General features: G+C 37.0%; 1 protein-coding gene across 2 annotated transcripts in view; it reads left to right on the forward strand.

Moving 5' to 3' along the window:
- LOC140892443 (probable RNA-dependent RNA polymerase 5) overlaps window positions 1-20,296 on the forward strand; it is a 61,718-nt gene extending 41,422 nt beyond the window's left edge. Inside the window, exons 15-19 of one of the 2 annotated variants that reach the window (XM_073301318.1) lie at window positions 17,125-17,267; window positions 18,212-18,368; window positions 18,498-18,642; window positions 19,436-19,599; window positions 19,698-20,296. In XM_073301318.1, coding sequence (XP_073157419.1) covers window positions 17,125-17,267; window positions 18,212-18,368; window positions 18,498-18,642; window positions 19,436-19,599; window positions 19,698-19,943 — 855 coding nt within the window. In that variant the 3' untranslated portion in view covers window positions 19,944-20,296. Of the gene's footprint in view, window positions 1-17,124; window positions 17,268-18,211; window positions 18,369-18,497; window positions 18,720-19,435; window positions 19,600-19,697 lie in introns of those variants that run through there. The other variant, XM_073301319.1, reaches the window with a different exon arrangement.
- The last annotated feature ends 6,202 nt before the right edge of the window (window positions 20,297-26,498 follow it).

The raw sequence follows: 26,498 nt of genomic DNA on the forward strand, positions 1-26,498 counted from the left end.
ACTCGCCTTGATATAACTTATGCAGTTAGTGTGGTAAGCCCATTCATGCACTCTCCTGGACGAAAACACTTTGATGCAGTAAACAAAAGTTTAAGATACTTAAAGGATTCACCGGGCAGAGGACTTATGTTCAAAAAACAAGATGAGTTGAATGTGGAAGTGTATACTGATGCTGATTGGGCAGGTAGCACCATTGCTAGACAGTCTACTTAAGGGTATTGCACATTTGTTGGTAGAAACTTAGTCACTTGGCGGAGTAAGAAACAAAACGTAGTGGCAAGGAACAACGCAGAAGCAGAATTCAGAGCTCTAGCCAATGGAATATGTGAAGTTATTTGGTTAAAAAAACTCCTTGAAGAATTAAAAGTGACTGTTTCTACTCCTATCAAGATCTATTGTGATAACAAGGATGCCATTTCAATCGCACACAATCCAGTTCTTCACGATATAACAAAGCATGTTGAAGCTGACAAACACTTTATCAAGGAAAAACTTGATAGTGGTATGATTTGTATTCCCTACATCTCTACCAAGGAACAAGTTGCTGACATCTTGACTAAAGGTTTACACAAAGGGCAGTTTGAAGTGTTAAGGAGCAAGCTAGCCATGGATGATAATAAATATCTACAAGCCAGCTTGAGGGGGAGTGTTGAATAGAATACTGTCGATTGTAAAGAAGATTCTGTAGTTTAAATAGGACCAGATTTTAGGGATTTGATTAGTCCTTTAATTATGTACAAATTTGTTTCCTTTTTAGGTTCTCCTTGTAGACTCTATTTAAGAGTATTGTGCTCAGTTATAATACTTAAGGCAGTATTAATGTTTTCTACTTCCAGTAACTGCAATCAAAGTGAAAAATCAGACACGAGATGGGATTAGTTCATTCTTGCCTGGACAAGAGATATTGGGAAGTCAAATGAAAAAACAATTTGTTGAGAAATGGAAGTAAATATATTATTTGTACAGAATTATTAGGAAATATTTTTACCTTATGTGTTGAGTTATTTTAGGATAGCTAATATTCTGTCATTAAATTTAGGCTTGCTTGTTGTGTATATAATGAGGCACCTTGTAACGTTATTTCATAGAGAAAAAAATTATTGATAATACAGTCAATAGAATGTTCTTTGTTTGTTCATGTTTCTTTGATATGGTCTGTCAACATGGTATCAGAGCCGTAAGGCTTTGACAACGTGGACCTGGTGAAGAAACAATCCTTTTAGGGAAAAAATCACAGTTGTGCGTACCTTGTGAAGAGGCGATCACACCTGGGCATCAAATCCGAAGCACCTGCAGGCCTGAGAAGACGCGAAAATGTCTGGAAGGGGGGAAGAGAAGGGCTCGGAAGACGCTAACCAGGTTATGGGCCCAAAAATACAAGAGCAGTATGCAGTAAACCCTAATGGGCTTGAAAACTCATTGGTCCATCTTACCATTCATAAATTGAATGGAAAAAATTTTCTAGAATGGGCTCAGTCCATAAAATTAATTATCGATGGTAAAGGAAGGCTGGGATATCTGACGGGAGATACAAAAGAACCGCAGAAAACAGATCCAAAGTGGAATTCATGGAAGTCCGAGAATTCCATGGTGATTGCGTGGCTGATAAACTCCATGGATCCGCCGATTGGGAAAACCTATCTATTCTTGCCCACTGCGAAGGATGTCTGGGAAGCCGTGAGGGACACATACTCTGATTTGGAGAATTCCTCTCAGATTTTTGAGCTTAAAACCAGGCTGTGGAATTCAAAACAAGGGGAAAAAAGTGTGATTGAATACTACAACGAGATGCGAACTCTATGGCAAGAGTTAGATTTGTGTTATGAAGATACTTGGGAATGCAAGAATGACAGCGTTAAATACCAGAAGCGCATGGAGAACGATCGAGTATATGTTTTTCTTGCTGGACTAAATCGAGAACTAGATGATGTTCGTGGCAGAATTCTGGGGAAGAAGCCTTTGCCATCACTTAGTGAAGTATTTGCTGAAGTAAGAAGAGAAGAGGGCAGACGCAGGGTCATGTTAAACGACAAGACTTTTCCTGCGACTGAAGTTTCTGCCTTGGTGTCCAAAAATACTAGCAGGTTCCCTGTCAACCAGCAGCTTCGACCAGGCCAAAAAGGAGAGGGAATCAGGTGCGAATACTGTGGCAAACCAAACCATACAAAGGAAATTTGTTGGGATTTGCATGGTAAACCACCAAATTGGAAGCCAAAATTTCCCAAGTCAAAGGGTCGTGAGTCGAGAGCCAACCAATCTGGAACCGAGGATGAAGTTGCTGCCACCGCAGGGACACCTTCTTTCAGTAAGGAACAGCTAGACCAATTGTATAAACTTTTCCAATCTACACAGTTTTCTAAATCCACCTCAGTGCCACCCTCTAGTTCCCTAGCTCAACAAGGTAATATGCTTCAACATATAGCCTTTTCTACATGCATTTTATCCGAGAATCCATGGATTATAGATTTCGGGGCTACTGATCACATGACAGGTTCATCTGGGCTGTTTTTCTCTTACACCCCATGTGCAGGAAACAAAAAAATAAGAATAGCCGATGGCTCTTTATCCCCAATAGCTGGAAAAGGGTCAATCACTATTTCCGAAACCTTGAATCTTCACAATGTTCTTCATGTCCCCAATCTGTCTTGTAATTTATTGTCGATTAGTCAGTTAACTCGAGAACTTAATTGTTGTGCTAAATTTTCTCAAAATTCATGTGAATTTCAGGATTCGGACTCGGGGATGATGATTGGCAGTGCTAGGGAGAAAGGGGGACTTTACTACTTTGAGAAGTCTGACTCGCATGGACAAGCACAACAATCTAGCATGGAACCAAGTTCAAGTACTGATAATATCATGTTGTTACATCGTAGACTAGGCCATCCAAACTTGCCATATTTAAAACATGTGTTTCCAGCTTTATTTAAGAATAAAAACTTTTCTGAATTTCAATGTGAAGTGTGTCAGTATGCCAAACATCATCGTACCACTTTTCCAGCACGATCATATCAAGCATCTACACCTTTTTCTCTTGTTCATAGTGATGTTTGGGGACCATCTAAAACTCATGCAATTTCTGGAAAAAAATGGTTTCTCACATTTATTGACGATCATACACGAATGACATGGGTTTACTTACTCTCTGAAAAGGCAGAAGCTGAACGAGTTTTTAAAATATTTTATACTATGGTTCAAACACAATTTCAGAAAAATATCAAAGTATTTCGAAGTGATAATGGGAAAGAGTACTTTAATCAACTTCTAGGGGCATTTTTTCATGAAAATGGGATAATTCATCAAAGTTCATGTGTCCGAACTCCCCAACAAAATGGTATAGCAGAAAGAAAAATAGGCACCTCCTAGAAGTGGCTAGGTCTCTCATGTTCACTACTGGAGTACCCAAGTACTTATGGGGAGAGGCTATTCTTACTGCTACCTATTTAATTAATCGAATGCCATCTAGAATCCTCAATTTTAAATCCCCTTTATCAATGTTTAAAGATTGCTTTCCCACGTCACATTTAGCTTCTGATTTACAGCTTCGGGTGTTTGGATGTGTAGCATTTGTTCATCTGCATGATCGAGATAAATTGGATCCTAGGGCACTAAAATGTGTTTTTGTAGGATACTCCCCTACAAAGAGAGGATATAAATGTTTTGATCCTCGAACAAAAAAGTTCTTGGTGACAATGGATGTCACATTCTTTGAGTCACAAGCCTATTTTACTCCTCTTCAGGGGGAGAATCTACTTGAAGATTCGTTTCCTAGCCTTGTTGATGTACACATGAGTCCTAGCCTTGTTGATGTACACATGAGTCTAGACCCACCAGCACCAGAGTTAGGGTCCACTCATCAAAACACTGAAACTGGGAAAATGTTTGACTATGTCTATGCGAGAAGACAACCTCAAAGGAAGAAAGAAGGCCCCATGATTCCACACGACCATGAGTCTGAACCGAGGAAAGAATCTGATGCCTTAGTCTCTCCTGATCCAGGTAAGAACTCTGATCTATCTCATAATATTATTGAGCCCCCTGTCACCCTGGATATTCCCATCGCACTTAGAAAAGGTACTAGAGCATGTACCCAACATCCTTTGTCTAACCATATGTCTTACCAGAATATCTCTAAATCCTATTCCAGCTTTATCTCTCAGTTGCATTGTGTAGAGGTTCCTAAGTCTATACAGGAGGCTCTATCTGTTCCACATTGGAAGGAGGCTGTGCTTGAGGAGATGACAGCGTTAAAAAAGAATGCAACCTGGGAGCTAATGCCTTTACCGAAAGGAAAGCAAACAGTGGGTTGTAAATGGGTGTTCAATGTGAAACTTAACTCTGATGGGTCATTGGAGCGGTATAAAGCCAGACTTGTTGCCAAAGGCTTTACTCAAACATATGGAATTAATTATCAGGAAACTTTTGCTCCTGTAGCTAAATTGAATACAATCAGAATTTTACTCTCTGCCGCTGTGAATCTAGATTGGCCGCTGCACCAGTTGGATGTAAAAAATGCTTTTCTCAATGGAGAGTTGGAAGAGGAAGTATATATGGATGCTCCACCTGGCTTTGAAGATCAATTTGGAGGAAGAATATGCAAGTTAAAAAAGTCCCTCTATGGACTAAAACAGTCGCCACGGGCATGGTTTGAAAAATTCTCCAGATCAGTCAAGAAACATGGCTACACCCAAGGACAATCAGATCACACGATGTTTGTGAAGCATACCAGTGATGGAAAGGTGGCAATTCTGATCGTGTATGTCGATGACATAATCTTAACAGGAAATGATGACATTGAAATAACCAGACTAAAGAAATGCCTTGCATCAGAATTTGAGGTCAAGGAATTGGGTCCTTTGCGTTATTTCCTGGGAATGGAAGTTGCCAGATCGAGAAAAGGAATTTATGTTTCACAGATGAAGTATATCCTAGACTTACTTGAAGAAACTGGGATGACCGGCTGCAGAGCCAGTGATACTCCTATAGACCCGAACTTGAAATTGGGAAATGTGACTGAAGGAACTCCAGTGGAGTTAGGGAAATATCAAAGACTTGTAGGAAAATTAATCTATCTTTCTCACACACGACCCGATATTGGATTTGCTGTGAGCATGGTGAGTCAATTCATGCACTCACCTTATGAGGAGCATTTGGAGGCGGTCTACAAGATCTTGAGATACTTGAAGAGTACTCCTGGAAAAGGTTTATTGTTCAAAAAGTGTAGTCAAAAGAGCATAGAGTGTTTTACAGATGCTGATTGGGCAGGATCAACGGTGGATAGAAGGTCAACTTCAGGATATTGTACTTTCTTTTGGGGAAACTTGGTCACTTGGAGAAGCAAAAAACAAAATGTTGTGGCAAGAAGTAGTGCTGAAGCTGAACTGAGGGCTATGGCAAATGGGGTATGTGAACTACTTTGGCTTAAGAGAGTTCTTGAAGAACTAAAGTTAGAAGTACAAGTTCAAATGAAACTGTTCTGCGATAACAAATCAGCCATCAATATTGCAAATAATCCAGTCCAACACGATAGAACTAAACATATTGAGATTGACCGTCATTTCATCAAGGAGAAGTTGGAAAGTGGTGTGATATGTATGCCTTTTGTTCCTACTGATCAGCAGTTTGCTGATGGCTTAACTAAAGGTCACTTTCGACCTAAGTTTGAAGATTTCACTAGCAAGTTGGGCATGTTGAATATCTTTGCACCAACTTAAGGGGGAGTGTTGAGAAATGGAAGTAAATATATTATTTGTACAGAATTATTAGGAAATATTTTTACCTTATGTGTTGAGTTATTTTAGGATAGCTAATATTCTGTCATTAAATTTAGGCTTGCTTGTTGTGTATATAATGAGGCACCTTGTAACGTTATTTCATAGAGAAAAGAATTATTGATAATACAGTCAATAAAATGTTCTTTGTTTGTTCATGTTTCTTTGATATGGTCTGTCAACACAATTGAATGAATAATTTTATTTTGTTGACAAGAGATTGATATGAAGTGGAATCCCTTAAAAATCTCCTAGAAATGGCAAACTGTATAGAAATATGGACATTTGAATGTTGAAGCCTATTTGTGTTCTGATTATGTAGGTGGTAGAATTGAGAGAAAATCTGCATGTAGTATTGTTCTTATGTCGATGGAAATGTTTGTTATTTTAAGGTTCAGCTTAATACCAGAGTTTAGTGTTATGGTTCATGCTGCATGTGAATTGACGTGGTTGAAGATTTTATCAACTGAAATGAATCTAGAAATTTCAATTCCTGCACACTTGCACTGTTACGATCAATTGGCTCTCTACATTGCCAGTGATCTGGTAATCTATGAGAGAACCATACATATAGAGGTGGATGACCACTTTCTTTGCGATGCTGTTATGGACAACATAATTACGACTTCTTTTACAACTTCTGCAGTAAACGTAGAGTATGGCAGATAAGATAAAATTCTTATTATTCTATCTCATAAGTAATACCAAGCGTACATTTAAAGGGCCAAAGATAAAAAAAAACAAATCCCCATAGATCGGGAACAAAATAACTTCTTTCCTAATCTATTAGATTTTATTCTAACAAATCTAATCTAAATTAATTTAAAAGATATCTTATTATTAACACTCTCCCTCAAGTTGGTGCGAAGATATCAGTCATGCCCAACTTGCTAACTTGGTCTTCAACAAATTCTCTCGACAAGCCCTTAGTTAAGACATCCGTAATTTGCAAGGTGGTTGGAACAAAAGGGATGCAGATTGTTCCTTCCTCAAGCTTCTCCTTTATAAAGTGCTTGTCAATTTCAATGTGCTTCGTTCGCTCGTGTAAAACTGGGTTATGAGCAATACTTATGGCTGCCTTATTATCATAGTACAACCTTATAGGGGCACTTATCGGTCTCTTCAATTCCTCCATAACTCTCTTAAGCCAAAGAACTTCGCAAACACCTTTAGCCATCGATCTAAATTCAGCTTCTGCACTGCTTCTTGCCACAACACTTTGTTTTTTGCTCTTCCATGTCACTAGGTTACCCCATACAAATGTACAATATCCAGAAGTTGATCGCCGATCAGCAATCGAGCCTGCCCAATCAGCATCTGTATCTCTTTTGTCACACTTCTCAAAGAAAAGTCCTTTCCCTGGTGTTCCCTTCAAATATCTGAGAATTCGATACACAGCTTCAAAATGCTCTTCATATGGTGAGTGCATGAATTGACTCACTAAACTCACAGCAAAGGTGATATCTCGTCGTGTGTGTGACAAATAAATCAGTCTCCCAACCAATCTTTGATAACTTCCTTTATCCACAGGAATACCGTCTTTAATTTCTCCTAGTTTTGTGTTGACTTCTAATGGAGTGTCTGCAGGTTTGCATCCGCTCATTCCAGTTTCCTTCAACAGGTCCAAAGCATACTTTCGTTGAGACACCATGATTCCTTTCTTAGACCTTGCTATTTCCATTCCAAGAAAGTACTTCAACTGTCCTAGATCTTTAATCTCGAACTCCTTTGCCAAGTTCATCCTTAGTCTGTTCATTTCTTCTATATCTTCTCCTGTTAACATTATGTCATCAACATAAACAATCAAGACAGAGATTTTGTTAGATGTGGACCTTTTTGTGAAGAGTGTGTCATCTGATTGTCCCTGGTTGTAACCCTGGGTCTTAACAAATCTTGTGAATCTCTCGAACCATGCCCTTGGAGACTGCTTCAATCCATAAAGAGATTTTTTTAATTTGCAAACCTTCGATCCAAATTGATCATTAAATCTGGGAGGAGGTTCCATGTACACTTCTTCCAAGTCTCCATTTAGAAAGGTGTTCTTCACATCTAGTTGGTTAAGTGGCCAATCAAGATTTGCAGCAACAGACAATATCACTCGAATTGTGTTAAATTTTGCCACTGGAGAAAATGTTTCTGAGTAGTCAACTCCATAGGTCTGAGTAAAGCCTTTGGCAACCAAACGAGCTTTATATCTCTCCAATGAGCCATCAGAATTGTATTTGTAGTAAATACCCATTTGCAACCTACTGTGGACTTGCCTTTAGGAAGATCCATTTTCTCCCCGGTAGAGTTCTTCTCTAATGCTCTCATTTCTTCAAAAATCGCTTCCTTCCACTCAGGGATCCTTAGAGCTTCCAGTACATTGTTAGGTATACTACCAGAGTCTAGACGAGAAATAAAGCATGAAATGAAGGAGACAAACGTTGGTACGATACAAAGTTTGACAATGGGTGCTTAGTACATGACCGAGTACCTTTTCTATGAGCAATAGGGAGTTCAATATCATTGGAGAGGATTCATGATTTGGCCCCAGATTTGAATCATGGCTTTGTGGTAGGACAGTTTTCCCACCTCTTTGTGCTTGACCCTTCCTTTGATAAACAAGACCTTTGAACTGTTTCGTTCCTTCATCTCTTGTGTCAGTGTTATGAGATGGCACAGTTTGGACATAAACATCATTATCTAAGAAATCAATTGTTAGGTCTGAATTGGTTAAATATTCATCTTCACTCCTGTTATACTCCCCCTGAAGATGAGAGTCATAGTACGATTGACCTTCAAAAAATGTAACGTCCATAGATACAAAAGATTTTTTTGAGATAGGATCAAAACACTTGTAGCCTCGCTGATTTGTAGGATAGCCAATGAAGATGCACCTATGTGCTTTGGGATCAAGTTTGAAGCGATCTGGATCATGGTTATGAACAAAAGCTATACTACCAAAAACCTTCAGGGGAATATTGGAGAGCAATCTGGTTGTAGGAAATTTTTTTTAAAGATTTTGATTGGAGGCTGAAAACTCAAAATTTTCGTAGGCAATCTGTTAATCAAATAAGTGGCTGTCAAAATAGTTTCTCCCCAGAGATGTTTTGGAACTTTAGTATGAAAACTTATAGCCCTAGCAACTTCAAGGAGGTGCCTATTTTTTCTTTCAGCCACCCCATTTTGTTGAGGAGTGTGAGGGCAAGAGTGTTGATGCACGATCCCCTTTTCTTCAAAAAAAAGTCCCCAGTAAGTTGTTAAAATATTGATTCCCATTATAGCTCCGAAAAATTTTAATTTTGGTCTGAAACTGAGTGTGGATCATTGTATAAAAAATTGTGAACACACATCCAGCTTCAGATTTTTCTTTCAAAAGAAACGTCAGGCATCACTATGAATATATGTAAAAGGAGCAGACTCTTTGTAAATTTGAGAAGGAAATACTGAGCGATGATGCTTACCTAATTCACATGAATCACACTTAAAAAACGTAGAACTTTTATTCAGAAATAATGTAGGAAACAATTGTTTTAAATAATGAAAACTCGGGTGCCCTAAACGAAAATGCCATAACATAATCTCACGGTCACTAGAATTAGAAATAGAGTTGAAACAGGTCTTCTGATCTTGTTTTGCAAAGATGGATGTAGCATCGAGAAGATAAAGTCCACTGTCTTGCCTAGCATTGCCAATCATCTTCCTCGAGGCTAAATCCTAAAACTCACAATGAGAAGACAGAAAAATGGCACGACAGTTAAGATCACAAGTTAACTGACTAATAGAGAGCAGGTTATAGGACAACAGAGGAACATGCAAGACATTAACAAGGGTTAGGAAGGGGGAAATAATAATAGTTCCCTTCCCAGCGACAGATGCGAAGGAACCATCAGCAATTTTAACCTTTTTATTACCAGCACACGGGGTATAGGAGGAAAAAAATTGTGATGTTCCTGTCATATGATCCGTTGCACCTGAATCTAAAATCCAAAAATTGTTAGAATTGTCGAAGGCAACAGTTGCCATAGAATGACTACCTGTTTAGAGCAAGAAGGACTTGATTTTCCTAAATGAGATTGAAGTAATTAAGACAAGTGCTCTAACTGATCCTTCGTGAAAGGAGACGAATCTGAGGATGATGATTGCATTCCAGATTCAGTACTACCTGTTTGAAAGGCATGACCACCATTACCACTTCTATTATTGCTGCCCGGCCTTTTTTTGAAATGTGTTGGTCTTCCATGAATCTCCCAACATGTTTCCACAGTATGCCATGGCTTATGACATTTCTCACACCAAGGTTTCTGCTTTCCTCCATCACGATAATCACTAGCAGGTTTCTTTCCTTTACTAATCAGTGCGGATCCCTCAGTTTCTACTATCTGTTCATCGACTCGCTGTAACATAACATGGCGTCGAGCTTCCTCACGTCGTACTTCAGAAAAAATCTCACGAAGACTTGGAAGAGGCTTCCGGCCAAGGAGTCTGCCCCGAACTTCATCTAATTCTTTGTTTAATCCAGCCAAGAAGACAAACACACGACCACACTCAAGATTTTTCCAGTAGCGAGAACAATAGTTCTTGCTTTCCCATTCATCAGTTTCAAACAAATCCAATTCTTGCCAAATAGTCAACAATTCATTGTAGTAAGACGTCACGTCTCGATTTCCTTGTTGCTATCGCCACATTCGAGTATTCAGATCATATAACTGAGAGTAGTTTTCCAAATCGGAGTACGTTTCTTTAACCGCCTCCCAAACATCACTGGCAGTAGGTAAAAACATGAAAGGTTTACCTATTGCGGGTTCCATGGAATTAATTAACCAAGCAATCACCATGGAGTTTTCCGATCGCCATTGTTTGTATTTCGGGTCTGTAGATGGCAGTGGCTTCACCTCGCCGTTCAAGTGCCCCAATTTGCCCTTGCCATCGATCACCAGTCGCACAGATTGAGCCCATTCAAGATAGTTTTTTCCATTTAATTTATGGATGGTTATTTGAAGGGAATTTTCTGAAAGTGCGATGTTTGATGGGGCTTGAGAACCGCCGGTCGGAGGGACAGTGCCGCCGCCGCTGCCGGATTCGGAAGAGATAGACCCAGCGCCGACCATGGCCGCTTTATAGTTCATGACCGATCCTCGGTCTCTGATACCATGCAGAAAACGTAGAGTATGGCAGAGAAGATAAAATTCTTATTATTCTATCTCATAAGTAATACCAAGCGTACATTTAAAAGGCCAAAGATAAAAAAACAAATCCCCATAGATCGGGAACAAAATAACTTCTTTCCTAATCTATTAGATTTTATTCTAACAAATCTAATCTAAATTAATTTAAAAGATATCTTATCATTAACAACTTCTTTAGAAAGATAATATGGTCACAAATTACTTGGCAGAGGGCTTATTTTCATCTTTATATGATGCTCCAAGTTGAGGAAGGGTATTACGGAATACTTTGTTATTAGGCTTATTAAGTTGTGGGCTGAAAATTGGTAAGATATTTGTAAGTCTAGTAGTTTTTAATTTGTATGACATCTCTACCAGGGAGAAGTTGAATGATTTCGATTAACTCAACGATTCTCTTTTCTAACCAACAATCACAAAAATTCAGGAAAGAATTTTGTTTGCCAATGAATTTTATCAGAGTGGATCAATTCTATATTACCATAAATATTATGTACTTGGTATAATGGTATGAATGAAAGCAAGTTGTAACCTTTAACCCTTCTCTTTATGATCATTGAAAAGCCGGCTCTAATTTTTTAGCATAAAGAATTTCAACCAGTAGGCAACAATATCAATACAGATCCATCTTAAATGGCTGATAGATTTGTCCAATGAGCTCGTGACTATGTTGTATCATGCTTATACTTTTCCTTATGGTACTTGTAGAATATTTAGATTAAATTAAATCAAATCTTATCTTTTATATAGTATCAGTTTATTTGGTAACAAGATTTATTTATTTATAGATAGATATAGATTACATCTATAATCTTGGGATTTGATTTGTATTGTAAATTATATAATATAGTAGCATCCAATGTAAAAAAGTAGTACTGAAATAAAAAAGAATTCTCTCATTTTTACATGGTATCAAAGCCTAAGGTTACAAAATGGCCAAATCCGATTCTTCCCCTTTGAAAGACAGTACTGATTCTGCCGATTCCACGGCCGGAAAAACCCTCACTCCCATCACAACCTTTTTGGGGAACGATCACTCATCCTCTTCAATTACAAGCCACAAACTAGATGGAAAAAATTATCTCCAGTGGGCACAATCAGTAAAAATTGTGATTTGTGGCAGGGGAAAATTGGGGTACATCACCGGTGAATTACCAACTCCCAAATCCACCGATTCTTCATACAAAACATGGTTGGTCGAGAATTCGATGGTTCTTGCTTGGCTCATAAATTCAATGGAGCCTCAAATTAGCCGACGATATCTCTGGTTCAAGACGGCCAAAGAAGTATGGGACGCAACCCGACGTATGTATTCGGACTTTGGTAATGCTTCTCAGATCTTTGAGCTCCGTTCTAAACTCAAAGAAATGAAGCAGGATTCAAAGTCTGTCACTCAATACTTCTCGGATCTTCAAGACCTCTGGCAAGAACTCGACCTTTTCTTAGAGGAAGAGTCAATCTGTGTGGACTGCAGTGTCAAACAGAGGAAAAACATTGAGAAGGAAAGAGTATTTGATTTTCTTGCGGGGCTTAATCGCGACTTGGATGAAGTACGCGGTCGGGTGGTGGCCCGAGAGCCCTTTCCCTCGGCTGAAGATGCATTCGCTGAGGTTCGACGGGAAGAAACTCGCCGAAAAGTCTTGCTTGTTGATGTTTCGGTTGTTACATCTATACCAGAAGGTTCTGCCCTTGTTTCACACAAGCCCACATCCTTTGGGAAGTATAATCCCGACCAAAAGTCAAGTAATCGTCCGCTGTGTGACCATTGTCATTATCCTGGACATACCAGGGATACATGTTGGGACCTCCATGGGAAACCTGCGAACTGGCAGCCTAAAAAGAAAAAGGACAGCAAGGTGTACAAGACCAAATTTGCCGATGGCAAATCAGATGCTACTTCTATGTCCTTGACTAAAGAGCAGATTGAACAACTTTGCAAACTGCTCAATCAATCTTCGGTCAATCCCAGTGTTAGCTCATGTTCAATTGCTCATTCTGGTAAAAATTTCTCTGTCCAAAAATCCTCATATTTCTCTCTGGATCCTTGGATCATTGATTCAGGGGCATCAGACCATATGACAAGTTGTTTAAATATCTTTTGTACCTATATTCCTTGCACACGTCCCACTACTGTTATACTGGCTGATGGTTCTAGGACAGGCGTTGCTGGAATTGGTAACATAAGATTATCCTCAACTTTGGTTCTGTTAGCAGCCTTCCATGTTCCTGCATTGAAATGCAATCTGATTTCAGTTAATAAATTGACTCGAGACAGTAACTGTGTTGCTAAATTCATGTCTTCTTCATGTCAATTTCAGGACCTACTATCGGGGAAGATGATTGGCAGTGCTAGGGTTCATGACGGCCTTTATTACTTCAAGAATGATCCAACAAAGAGTAGACAGAAGTTCGAGTCTAATAATGTGTCTTTTTCTGTGTCTAGGAGTCGAGAACTTATTTTGTGGCATCGTAGACTTGGTCATCCAAGTTTTTCTTATTTAAGACATCAATTTCCTTATTTGTTCAGTAATAAAGAGCTTGAGTCACTTGATTGTGAAATTTGCCAACTTGCAAAACAAACTCGCACCTCCTTTTCCCCAAAACCATATGTACCATCAACACCTTTTTCTTTAATCCATAGCGATGTATGGGGACCTTCCAAAGTCACCACCTCAGGTGGAAAAAGATGGTTTCCACATTTATCGATGATCACACGAGAGTCACTTGGGTTTTTCTGCTTCAAGATAAATCTGAAACTGCTCGCACATTCAAAATTTTCCATAAAATGGTACAAACCCAATTTCAAGCCCAAATTCGAATACTAAGAACAGATAATGGGAAGGAATACTTTAATTCCAGTCTTGGTGAGTATTTATCACAGCATGGGATCATACACCAAAGCTCTTGTGTTGATACTCCACAACAAAATGGAGTGTCGGAAAGAAAGAATAGGCACTTGTTAGAAATTTCCCGGGCCCTTATGTTTACAATGAACATTCCAAAATATTTGTGGGGGGATGCTATCTTAACTTCCGCCTACTTAATAAATCGCCTACCTAGTCGCCCTCTAAAGTTCAACACTCCTTTGTCTGTTCTCAAGAAGCACTATACTCACGTGTTTAAACCCCATGATATTCCTCTAAAAACCTTTGGGTGTACAGCTTTTGTCCATCTCCATAACCAAGGTCAAAGCAAGCTTGATCCTAGGGCTGTCAAAACTGTTTTTGTTGGATATTCTCCAACACAAAAGGGTTATAGGTGTTATTGTCCTCAATCCAGAAAAATGTATGTCTCGTGTGATGTTACTTTCTTTGAAAATACTCCTTATTTCTCATCCGCTGCGATTCAGGGGGAAAACAAGAGTGAATCTGGCTTCTGGGATGTTTTGGATATACCTTTACCCACTGATTCTGTACATATCTGTCCACTGCCCAATTTCAACTCAACTAACTCTTCATCCAGCAGCCCTCCTCTCAGCCCTACCAGTTCGTCCAGCAGCGTACCCAGTTTGCCCAGCAGCCCTTCCAGCCCCTCTCCTAGTCACACAGAGCAAAGACATGTTCCTAGACAACAAAAACTACAAGTCTACTCTCGCAAGAAAAAACCTCAGTTTGAAAAAGAAGTCATGGATCCCACTCACTGTCAAACAAATGACCCGGTAGTGGAACCTCCCAAAGAACCAGGTATATCCAATTCCATTCTTGATCTAGACTTGCCCATAGCTGTTAGAAAAGGTGTAAGGTCTTGTACCCAACACCCTATCTCCCAGTTTGTCTCCTACTCAAAACTGTCACCTCCATTTCGTGCTTTTACTAAAAACCTATCTAGTGTATCTATTCCCAGGTCTATTGAGGAGGCATTGATTGTTCCGGAGTGGAAAAATGCTGTTCTAGAAGAGATGGATGCCCTTAAAAAAAATAACACATGGGACTTGGTGAAATTACCACAGGGCAAGTGTGCAGTGGGCAGTAAATGGGTTTTCACTCTAAAATATAGGGCGGATGGCTCAGTGGAAAGGTATAAAGCCCGACTGGTGGCCAAAGGTTTTACACAAACCTTTGGGATTGACTATAATGAGACTTTTGCTCCTGTTGCCAAACTCAATACGGTTCGAATTCTTCTCTCTTTAGCAGTCAATCTTGATTGGCCTCTGCATCAATTCGATATTAAAAATGCATTCTTGAATGGTGAGTTGGAAGAGGAAGTCTATATGTGTCAACCTCCGGGGTTTACAGAGAATCTAGGAAGAGAAATTGTTTGTAAACTTAACAAATCTCTCTATGGTTTAAAGCAGTCTCCTAGAGCTTGGTTTGACAGGTTTTCAAAGGCTATCAAGAGATTTGGGTACAAACAGGGACAGGCTGATCACACACTGTTTATGAGACATTCTGAGAAAGGAAGGATCACTGTTATCATTGTGTATGTTGATGATATTATCACCGGAGATGATAGTGAAGAAATGAACAAAATCAAACAAATGATGGCAAAAGAGTTTGAAGTCAAAGATCTTGGAGCATTAAAGTATTTCTTAGGGATGGAGATAGCAAGGAGCAAAAATGGAATTTCCGTTTCTCAAAGGAAATACACCTTAGATCTTCTGGAAGAGACAGGCATGCTGGGAAGCAAACCAAGTAAGACCCCAATTGAACTTGGTAATAAAGAGAAGATGCTGGAAGGTGAGCCAGTTGACAAGGGAAAGTATCAACGCCTTGTGGGAAGACTTATTTATCTTTCACATACAAGGCCGGACATTGCATTTGGAGTCAGCTTAGTCAGCCAGTATATGCATGCTCCACGTCAAGGTCATCTCAATGCTGTGTATCGCATCTTGAGATATTTGAAACAAACACCTGGAAAAGGTTTATTCTTTACTAAAACCAGCGACAGGGGAATAAAAGGATTCACTGATGCAGATTGGGCCGGTTCGATCGATGATCGAAAATCGACAACTGGATATTGTACATTACTGTGGGGAAATTTGGTAACGTGGAGGAGCAAGAAACAATCTGTTGTGGCCAGGAGCAGCGCTGAAGCTGAATATAGGGCCATGTCACATGGAATATGTGAACTCATTTGGATAAAGAGGGTGATGGAAGAATTGAGAATCGGATTTGAAAGCCCCATGAAACTATACTGTGATAACAAATCTACCATCAGTATAGCTCATAATCCTGTCCATCATGACAGAACGAAGCATGTGGAAGTAGATCGTCATTTCATTAAAGAAAAATTGGATGGAGGCATAATCGACATCGAATATGTTCCCACTTCTCATCAACTAGCTGATCTACTAACTAAAGGCCTGACAGAAAATTCATTTGAATTTCTTATTCACAAGCTTGGACTCATCAACATCTATAGCCAAGCTTGAGGGGGAGTGTAGAATATTTAGATTAAATTAAATCAAATCTTATCTTTTATATAGTATCAGTTTATTTGGTAACAAGATTTATTTATTTATAGATAGATATAGATTACATCTAGAATCTTGGGATTTGATTTGTATTGTAAATTATATAATATAGTAGCATCCAATGTAAAAAAGTAGTACTGAAATAAAAAAGAATTCTCTCATTTTTACATCTTTTGTCCTCTCATCCTTATGAGCCTATCTTTCTCTGTTCTGGACATCTTTGCTACTGCTTTGCTGGATACTGTGGCCCTTGTCCTTCTTAACTTTCTAAGTATGCAATGTGTCACCTTTTGAAAATGCTAGTCACAGACTTGGGGTATCACAGAATTACTACTTCCATTGATGGAGATTGAGGACCGTTTTTGACAGTGTAGATAAGTTCATTCCCAAGGTTTATGCTACTGGTACTTTGAGAATAGTTCGATTACAGCTAGTTGTATCCTAAAATCTGATATATTTTGTGTTAAATATTGATAAACTAGTGACTGTAATTTGTCAGTTTAACATAGCAGCTAAGACGTTTTTATGGGATTGTAAAATTAACTCATGAAGTTCTATCTATTTAGTTCACATGCTTTTTAATTTAATCAAAGTATCTCGGGCTTGTTCAACTCTCTTATTGTGTTAGTGCATCTTATTGCTCTCTTAACAATGACTGCTCCTCCATGTCATTTAAATTTTCATTAGTAGAAATTTGAGATTTTTATTCTCTATAAATTGTATCCTAGAATTATCAATATGTATCTCACTGCAAGTTGGTGTGTCTTGCATTCAGCTATTGAAGTATTACCAAGCAAGTGACCCGTGGTGTCGTGTCTACCCATCACAAAATTCAAATAATAGAAAGCCGCAACAATATTCATCGGTGGAGTTAGAATGTGAACTCCTTCGACTTTTCTCAGAAGCTAGAACACCGAGGTATAAAGTTTTGGTCAGCAAAATTAAGAATTCTTTTAGCAATATCATGTAATAAATTCCAAGAAAATTGCCTGCAATATGTCCGCCCCAAAAAGATCTATAATTGTGTAGTCTGACAAAGAAAATTTGACATTGGAGATTGTATCATTTTCTTTTGAGAAATATGCTTCTGTCCTTGGGACAAAAGAGTTTGCCTTTACAAAAAAATCAAAATTGGGGATGTCAGGTGAAGCTGATACCAAGTTCTCTTTTTGTTTTATGTTAACGATAGACCTTGTACTTGTTTATTTCATAAATCAATTTCTCTTTCTGGGTGATGTTTTTTTCCTATTTGTTGGTGGACTTCACACTTTAGAGAGACTTACTGCTTGGACTCGTAGACATCTGGGGCAAAGAAATCCGGGGTAACGAAATAACAAGATTTCAGCCTTCATTTCATGCTCTTGTTGCTAATTGCCTAAATAGTAAAAATAATTAATCCAATGTAGTTTTTACACATTGGCCTACCGAACTTGTTGCTTGTGTTCTTTCACTTGTCCAAGTCTAAGTTATTTTGAAGTAAAAGATGGAACACACATAGGCTATGAATTGTTGAATGTTTTATTCCATTGAAAAACAAATGCTATATACAGATTTATTGTTAAGAAATGAGACTTGTACCTAAATCAAGTCCAAAAGCTAGCTCAAGGGGTGTGGGTTGTCTTTGTCTATATATTAAACTCCCAGGCTATTTACCCAACCGATGTGGGACAAACTTAACACATCAACATTTATATATATCAACCTTGGAGTTTTATCACATTAAGATGTTCTACTAACGGCCTATTAGATAACCTTCTTAGGTACAAACACAATTATCCTACTCAACCGATTATCTGAATATCTTCTCTTATTGAATGTCTAACAATGTTTCCTGTCATTTTGTTGTATTAATGCTTTTCCAGCTTCATCGTATCAACAGCAGCTGATAGCTGGCTTTCATTTATGGATCGGCTGTTGACAATACAATGTGCCTCAGAAAAGGATGGCTTGAGGAGAAAGATTATTCAACTGATTGATATATATTATGATGCATTAGATGCACCTAAAAGTGGAAAAAAGGTTGGTTTTTTATAAGAATTTGAGATTGTTATGATAATTCATGTCGCATTCATGTATCAGCATCTAGCGACCCTAAACTTACATTTAGCAAAGATCAAGTTACGTAACAGCGTCATTTTTGTGAAACAGGTCAATTTTCCAAATTTTTTGAAAGCAGAGCAGTATCCACACTACATGCAAAGGGACGCTAACATTACCTACGATTCCTTTTCCATATTGGGTCAAATTTATAATAGAGTGGTGAAATCAAAAGATGAGGCTTCCCCAACAAAAGGTGAAAATCCTTGTGATGGGTTTGTTTCAATTCAAAACTCATTTGAGACTTGCTAGTTACTTCATAGGACCCATGAGGTAAGTGCTGAATCAAAATTGTCTTCTTAAAGGAATGGATCTCCACGTAAGACTCATATTCCAAATATACATCCTGAACAGTTTCCTTGGATAAATAAACAATGGACACATGTAATTGTTTTGGTAGTGAAACATGTTCAATTACACAACTGTGATCGGAGACTTCTTAGGTTCTCCTTAGGTCTAGGGGTGCAAACGAACCGAATAATGGTAAAATTTTAAGGCTCGAATTCGGCTCGATAAGAGTATATTCGAGTTCGAGCTCGATTCGAAGCTCGATAATTTTAAATATTTTGGCTCGAGCTCGGCTCGAAATGATGTTCGAGTTCGGCTCGAAACATTCGAACCTATTTGTGAACTATTGCTCGGATATTATGGTTCGAAAAGCTCGAAATGTTCGAAAAGATTCGAAATGTATATATATTTATTATATAATTATATTATATTAATTAAATATTAAGGTTCGCGAACTATTTGCGAACTAACAAACAGAATAATTTTGGCTCGAGTTCGGCTCGAAAAAAAGTTTGAACATGCTTGAATTCGATAAGCTCGAATACGAATCAAATATTTATCGAGCGGGCTCGTAAAGCTCACGAACAGGCTCGGTTCGTTTGCACCCCTACTTAGGTCCCATCACCTTGTTGACAAGGATATACCCCACTTAGGGTGAGCAATATGCAAGCTAGTAATTGGTGTTCGATATTTTTATACAGAGATCTGGAAATTACCAATGTTTGATGTTCAAATATGTGCGGAATATGTCAATATGTGGAGAATCAGGTATGATGATTATCGCAAGGACATGACCAAAGCCTTGAAGTCTGGCAGTGAAACAAAAAATGATGCTGCAGATGACGTGATCAGGAAGTACAAGCAGGTTATTTTTATTTGTTTGTTTTTGGTAATTGTTAAAAGAAAAGAGAGTAAAATTCTTACTTGAATGGGCTGATTGTTCTAAAGGGTTACAAAATGCAGATGTTATACGATGCTCCTGATCTAGAAGTAAGTGAAAAAAACTTGGAGCAGATAAATGAGGAGGCAGTTGCTATATATCACGTGACTTACGACCATGCAATAAGTTGCAATGAAGTAGGAAGATGCGGTTTTTGTTGGAGAGTTGCAGGTTCTGCTCTATTTAGCATTTATGCATGGCAAGTATCAGGATCAAAGGAGAGGCCACATGTGATTTTGCCATCTGTTCTACGAGAAATCTTACACTAGTGCTATCGATAAAAAATAAATGTTACACTAGCGTCAAGCATGTATATTGCATAGTAGTCCATTCTGTACACATTCTGTTCCAACAAATGTTGGGTGTTATCAGTTACTTTGATAATACTTGGCGTCTTTTTTTCTTTATTTATTATTATTTTTTTAATATATGTATTGGCCAGGTACCTATCAAGTATCCTGGCCTTCATTTGTATATAGTAGTCCATGGGAGTCCCTATAGCCGTGTCCATGCATCTTTCAAGAAAATGAATATCAAAGTTATGTACTTGTTTATGGGACTTTCTGCCTGTGGATGTCAAACGGCTCGCCTAGCCGGCCGTTCCCACATGAATTCAGGGCAAACAACTAATATTTTGTAACTAGCAAACGAAGGTTCTTCTCTTTCATCCTGCCTTTTGTTTTAGCTAAACATGGAAAGCTAGGTAGTTGAACTAGTCCCATTATCTCACACTCAAAAAACAATTAAAATAAAATAGGGAATAAATAAAGCCCAAGTGTGGCATTTTTTTTAAAAAAATTAAATTATAAATAGAAAACCAATTATAGATGCACAGAATTGGCCCAATTTTCTCGAATGAGAGCTTGAAAACATGGTGATCTATCTGTAGATTCAAACATACAAGGAATATTAATCAAACATACATATTTCCATTGGATAACGGAGCCGTGGGTACCGAAGTTTCCATGGTTCAGCTCACAAGCTTGAACTCTTGCGGGGGAGACATTGGGGACGTGGTTTGGCCTATTGCACATCAGGTGGTGAAACACATCTCCACCGGCTTTGAACGCAACTTGGGCGATAAGATTGCAAGGTAGTCCAGCCATTTCTATTATTGTTTTTATTACTATATAATATAATGTTCAATATTTGCCCCTTAACTTGTTCATTTCTATTATATATACACCAAAGTAATTAATTACAATGCTTTAATAAATTTATTTTTTGGGTCTTACTTGTCTGTTTAACGAAAAGATTTCGATTGTGACCTTTTCCATAAAGCTTTGCGTGTATTTGTCTAGTTTCTAAGACTTTGACAACTCAAATACTAGATTTGATTTGGATATATATACATACACATGTATATAATTTTGATCACATGCACCTTAGGGTGTAAGATTTTTGTGAGCGATCACTAAAACCCGTCATTGAGTTTTAATAGTTTTTATTTTTGTTTTTTTACATTAAAATCCACTGATGGATTTTAGTAATCGCTTACAGAAATCATGCACTTAGGATGCATGTGATAAAGCTAACACAAATATAAATGGATAAATATTTATATACTTATGAAGCTAATAATATCATCTCATGTTGAAGTCGGTGTTCATAACCAGCTGGGTGGGCTCCAGCCCAGGTTGATTATTATTATTTTTAATTATTGGTTATAGTATGTATGTAATCTTAGCCCAAGTAAAATTTTTTAATTAGCCCAATTATTTGTTCAACTTATTTTCTAAAATATATTTGTTTGTTTGGTTTGATTTATAAAAAAATTCAAAGAAAGAGAAAACAACTCTTCTTCAAGTCATTTTTCCATTCATGTTTTTCCCACTTGCTCTAGAAGTTCAATTTTTATCAAGATTTTTGTATTTTCTAAAATTAGATTTTGTTATTTTTAAACTATTTGATTTTATTGATGTGGATGTGCAATTGTAAGTTTTTTGTAAATAATTGTGAAGTGTAGTTTTTGAAATGATTTAATTTCATTTACTTTCTATGATTTTCTATGGCATTTTTGTATTTTCTTAATTGGAAAATGGAAATTATGTGTATTTTCAAGTGGTTTATTTGTAGGATTTATAAATTTTGTTGATTTCATTTAGAAAATGAAAATGAAATTTTTTTGTATTTTAAAGTTTCTTCATTTCTTTGATCATAAGTGAGGTGTTTTTGAGTGGTTCGCGGTTATATTTTTTCATGATGTACTATATTATTTGAAACATCAATATTTTCATTTTGAGTATATTATAAGGATATCAATTGAAGGAGAAGATTTAATATATTATATATGTGAAACTTAATTTTTTTACAACCACAAAAAAAATTTCGGAGTCAGCTCACTTGAAACGTCGATCAAATCTTTAGTAGTTTATATTTTTTTGTGTCACTATATAATATTTGTAGTTACCGTTAAATGTTTTGCAAGTGTTCTTTGATTATAAATTAATCTTTTATTATATTTTAATTTCTATTATTTCATTTTTTTTATCGAATCGATCAGCCTAGAGTGAGATTTTTTTCTGGCTATGCCCTTGTTCGTAAATTCATCTAATGTTCTTTTAGTGGTGAGATGATATTGAAATATTAATTTTTATTATATTTAATTAATAATAATTTTTTAAAATAAAACAAAATTTTATTTTTAATCCGTAAATTTACATTTATGTACATTAGTCCTGTAACTTGCATATTTTTTTTATTTTTGTTCCTCTTATAATAAACTTTTATTTTTAGTCTAGTATTATCGAAACATTAGTGGATCGCAAGAATCAGACCTCATCCATGGATAGAACGGTGCAGGGGCGAACCTATATGGGAGCTAGACTGGGCTTCAGCCCATATAGGTCATATATATATATAAGCCCATGTAAAAAAATTTATATATTTTGAGCAATTTTCTGGATAAAATTTATTTAAAATAATATTTATTATTATTTTATTGTGTGCGCCTACCTGCGGTACAGAGGACTGTCCGCCCGAGCGGTAAAATCTTACCACTCGAGCGCGCCGTCTGTGTTCCGAAAAGTTACAACTTTTTTTGGGTTTTTTTTGTCATGGGTTGCATCCTTAGACCATAAGACGTGTTATTTGGAGTCTTAGGCTATATATATGATTGATATAACGCAGAGATATTAATCTTGAACATCTGATAACGTATAAACATCAGATTTCTGCTTTCTCTGTGATTTCTCCCTCACTCTCTCAAAAGAAAGTTTTGCTTATTTTCGTTCGCTGAAGTTCGTGATATTTGTAGTGTTGCTATATCACGATCGTTAGTCGTTGTATCTTAGAGACGATTGTCGCCAACGTTGAGCATTATTAACGAAAAATTTCGTCTTGCGGATAGAGAGATTAATCTCTCGCCTCGACTTGTTCGTTGCTGTTGTTGCTGACTATTTCATAATTCGAAATACATATCATATAACATTTTTAACAGAAACAAGAGGGTGGTCCTTTAATTTCTTCCTCGCATTGATCTGTTTTAGCCAACATGGATTGCCAAGTAGTTGACGTTATGTCACATTCTCAAAGAACAATCAAAATAAAATAAAATAGAATAAAGAACAAGTACACATATTGTAAGACCCGAAAATATTAAGTTATTAATTATGGAATTTGAGAATTCAATTCCGTATTTTGGGCAAATATTTATTTGAGAAGTTATGGGAGTTATAGATTTAATTTTCGAGCCAAAAATATTTAATTTGAGAATTGACGGATTTTGAGAATTAAATTCCGAGAATTCTTAAATTAAAAGATTAAATATTCGATTTGAATATTTATGGAATTTAAGAATAAATTCCAAGTTTCGAGAATGAATATGATTTAATTTGAAGATGAAACCCGATCAGGGACAGATTTGAGAATATCAAAGTTTCGAGGACTAAAGTGCAAAAGGCCGGGATTATGTAATTTAATCCGAACTTATTTAATTTTAATTCGAGTATATTTAATTTGGGAATATTTAGAGTTTTGAGTTAAATTCTAATATTCTTAAATTATTTAGGATTGAAATTGAATTAAAAAGAGGGTCGAAGACTGAATTGCAATTTATAAAATTTCAGGGGTTAAACTGCAATTTATGCAATACACATCCGATTTATTATAAATTATTTGTACTTTTATGCGTGTAAATGGGACATGCATTCAGAATATTGGAACAGAGTCAAGAACCATTCTCTTTTCTTTTGACTTCGTGATTTCAAATCGCCGTAACTTTTGATCCGATCATCCGATTTCAATTCCAAAAAGTGTTCTGGAATCCTTGCGACAAGGGCTTCGATCTTGTGTAAATATTTTGATGTTTCTAATAGATTTCAAAATCAGTATGTGGGCAGAGATCAGAATTTGATATGTCATCATGTTCTTGAACGTTTCTACGTTGTAGATTCGAAACCAAATCGACGCACGGCTATCGTTTGTGTTAGTTATGATTTCCAGCATGTTTTACGACTTGTATAGACTATGATTATGCTGATTTTGATGATTTATAATTGAGATGAATTGATCAGAAGTTGATGATGAAGTTAGAATGGTTTCGATATGTCGTCGGTTATCGATTTTCAGTCGCTACGCCGTTGATTAATGTTTTGAAGCCGTTTTGATAGTCTATGACTGAGATGAGAGGTTCTGTTAGATGTTGCTGATGTTGTAGCACTTTTATTCTTCCATTTCAGATTTTTTTTGAAGGCTAACAAATCAAGAACGTTGAATTCGAACCGAAGAAGAAGAAGTGAGGTTTTACATGATGTTGATTGAAGATATATTGATGATTTTTTACTCGATTCTGAAATGATTGAATAGAATGAAGTTTGATATGAATGTTTTGATGTTATGTTTCAGATTTGAAGCGTTCAAAACCGAAGAAATACAAAGGTATAAGACGACATCGCGAGTCAGGGATTTTGAAACTCAAGAACGATTATTCTTGAGTTGTCCCGCCAAAACCACATACTTGTTTATGTTTTCGATTTGATTTTGATGTTGTCGATCCATCTCAGGTAGTGGATCTTTGATTTTGAGTTGATATGATTATGATACGATGATGATATGAATTGATTCTATGCCAAGATCTGAGGCGATCTTATTTTCAAGTCTGAGACGACTTCGATAGATGAATATTCATGTCAAGATCTGATACGAATATTGATGGCAACGATGATATATGAATCAATTCTTAATTGAGATATGCGTTATTTACTCTATTGTTGAGTCGTTTACGATTAGAGTTGATATGATTTATTTAACGCATTATATGTCGCTTATACTGAGAAGATTTCTCACTGGAGTTTATCCGGCTGTTGCTTTGTTTTGTATGTGTGCATTGTAACAGATGGGGCAGAAGCTAGTCTGAGATGACGTTGATAGCTCGGGAGCAAGATTTAGCAAGTGTGGACTCGGGTTTAAGCTGATGAATGGTAGTTATATAGCATTGAATTTGACATGAAACTTGTGATTTAGAAGCTTGCTTTTGAGACTTAGTGTAGCTTATCGTTTCATGCTTTTACGCTATTCGATTGATGTATTAAACGCATGATTTGATACTTAAAACTTTATACATGTTGATATGCATGTTTTAGAATTTATAAACCATGAATTGAATTGATATTGAATTAATTTGGACTGATGATGCAAGGTTTGACAGCAAGAAAATATTGCTGTCATTTTCTGAAAAAGGAGCCCGCTCGATCAGGTGAATATCACCGATCGAGCGAGGCCTGCTTTTTTTATTGGGAAGAAACTTGAATTTTCTTGCTCGCTCGATCGGTAGGATTTGACCGATCGAGCAAGACCAAAAATGATGCAGACCCGAGAGCTGGAGATTTAAACTCACGCGATCGGGTGAGTTTACCCGATCGAGCGAGGTGATGGAATTTTAAAAAAAAAATGTGCTCTTGGTTTATTTATTCTTTTAATGTTTGATTAATTGTTTTATTAATTGCTAATTGCCCTAAGATGAGATTAGCAACCCGAGGTCCCCACAACAAGTGGTATCAGAGCGTAAGTTTCTTGGACTGAGATAGAAGTTGAGCGGGGTAGATTGAGTCGCATGCATTTATAGTATTGCATTATTATGCTTTACTTGATTTGATAAATTGCTTGCGAATATGATCTACTATTGAAACTAAACTGCGTTATTTACTGATTTGTAAATTTTTGAATTTCTTACTGATTTATTGTAAGATTTTCTCGGGTGATGTAAGCACCCAGAATTTAATAGAACGGTGTTATTTGAGTGACGTAAGCACCCCAGATTGAACAGAATTGTATGGTCAGACTGAACAAAATTGTGTTGCTCAGCTGAAAGAAGTATCTCTGATTGAACAGAACAATATATCAGCGAATGAATAGATGATATTGCAGGTAGAAGTTGGCTTGAAGAACTTGATCAGTTGTTCAACTACTTGAAAGATACATATGAATGTCGTATCAGATTGATTGTATACCAACTCCGAGACCTAGCAACCAGCTGATAGATTGTGACGAAGAAATGTTGAAAGAAAAGAGGTATATTGTTTTGTTGGTAAGTGCTTATAACAGAGTTTGATTAACGGTTCTTTGCCACATCAGATAAAAAAAATGAGAAGGCAGGTTATGCCAAGAAAGAAGAATAGCCAGAAAATAGAATATATTAATGTATTGCTAAATGTTCAAGCCTACTACGATTCTTTGAATTGGAAATGATGAGGAATGGCTTGAATTTGAATATTATGTCTGAATAAATGGTGACGACTGAAACATTTGATGAAAGACATAGACATGGCTAAGAGAACTGAAACTGAATGATGAGGCAGAAGGAATGTAATTGTAGATATGCCACG

The sequence above is a fragment of the Henckelia pumila genome, chromosome 3 (genome assembly GCF_033568475.1).
Source record: "Henckelia pumila isolate YLH828 chromosome 3, ASM3356847v2, whole genome shotgun sequence".
Classification (NCBI taxonomy): domain Eukaryota; kingdom Viridiplantae; phylum Streptophyta; class Magnoliopsida; order Lamiales; family Gesneriaceae; genus Henckelia; species Henckelia pumila.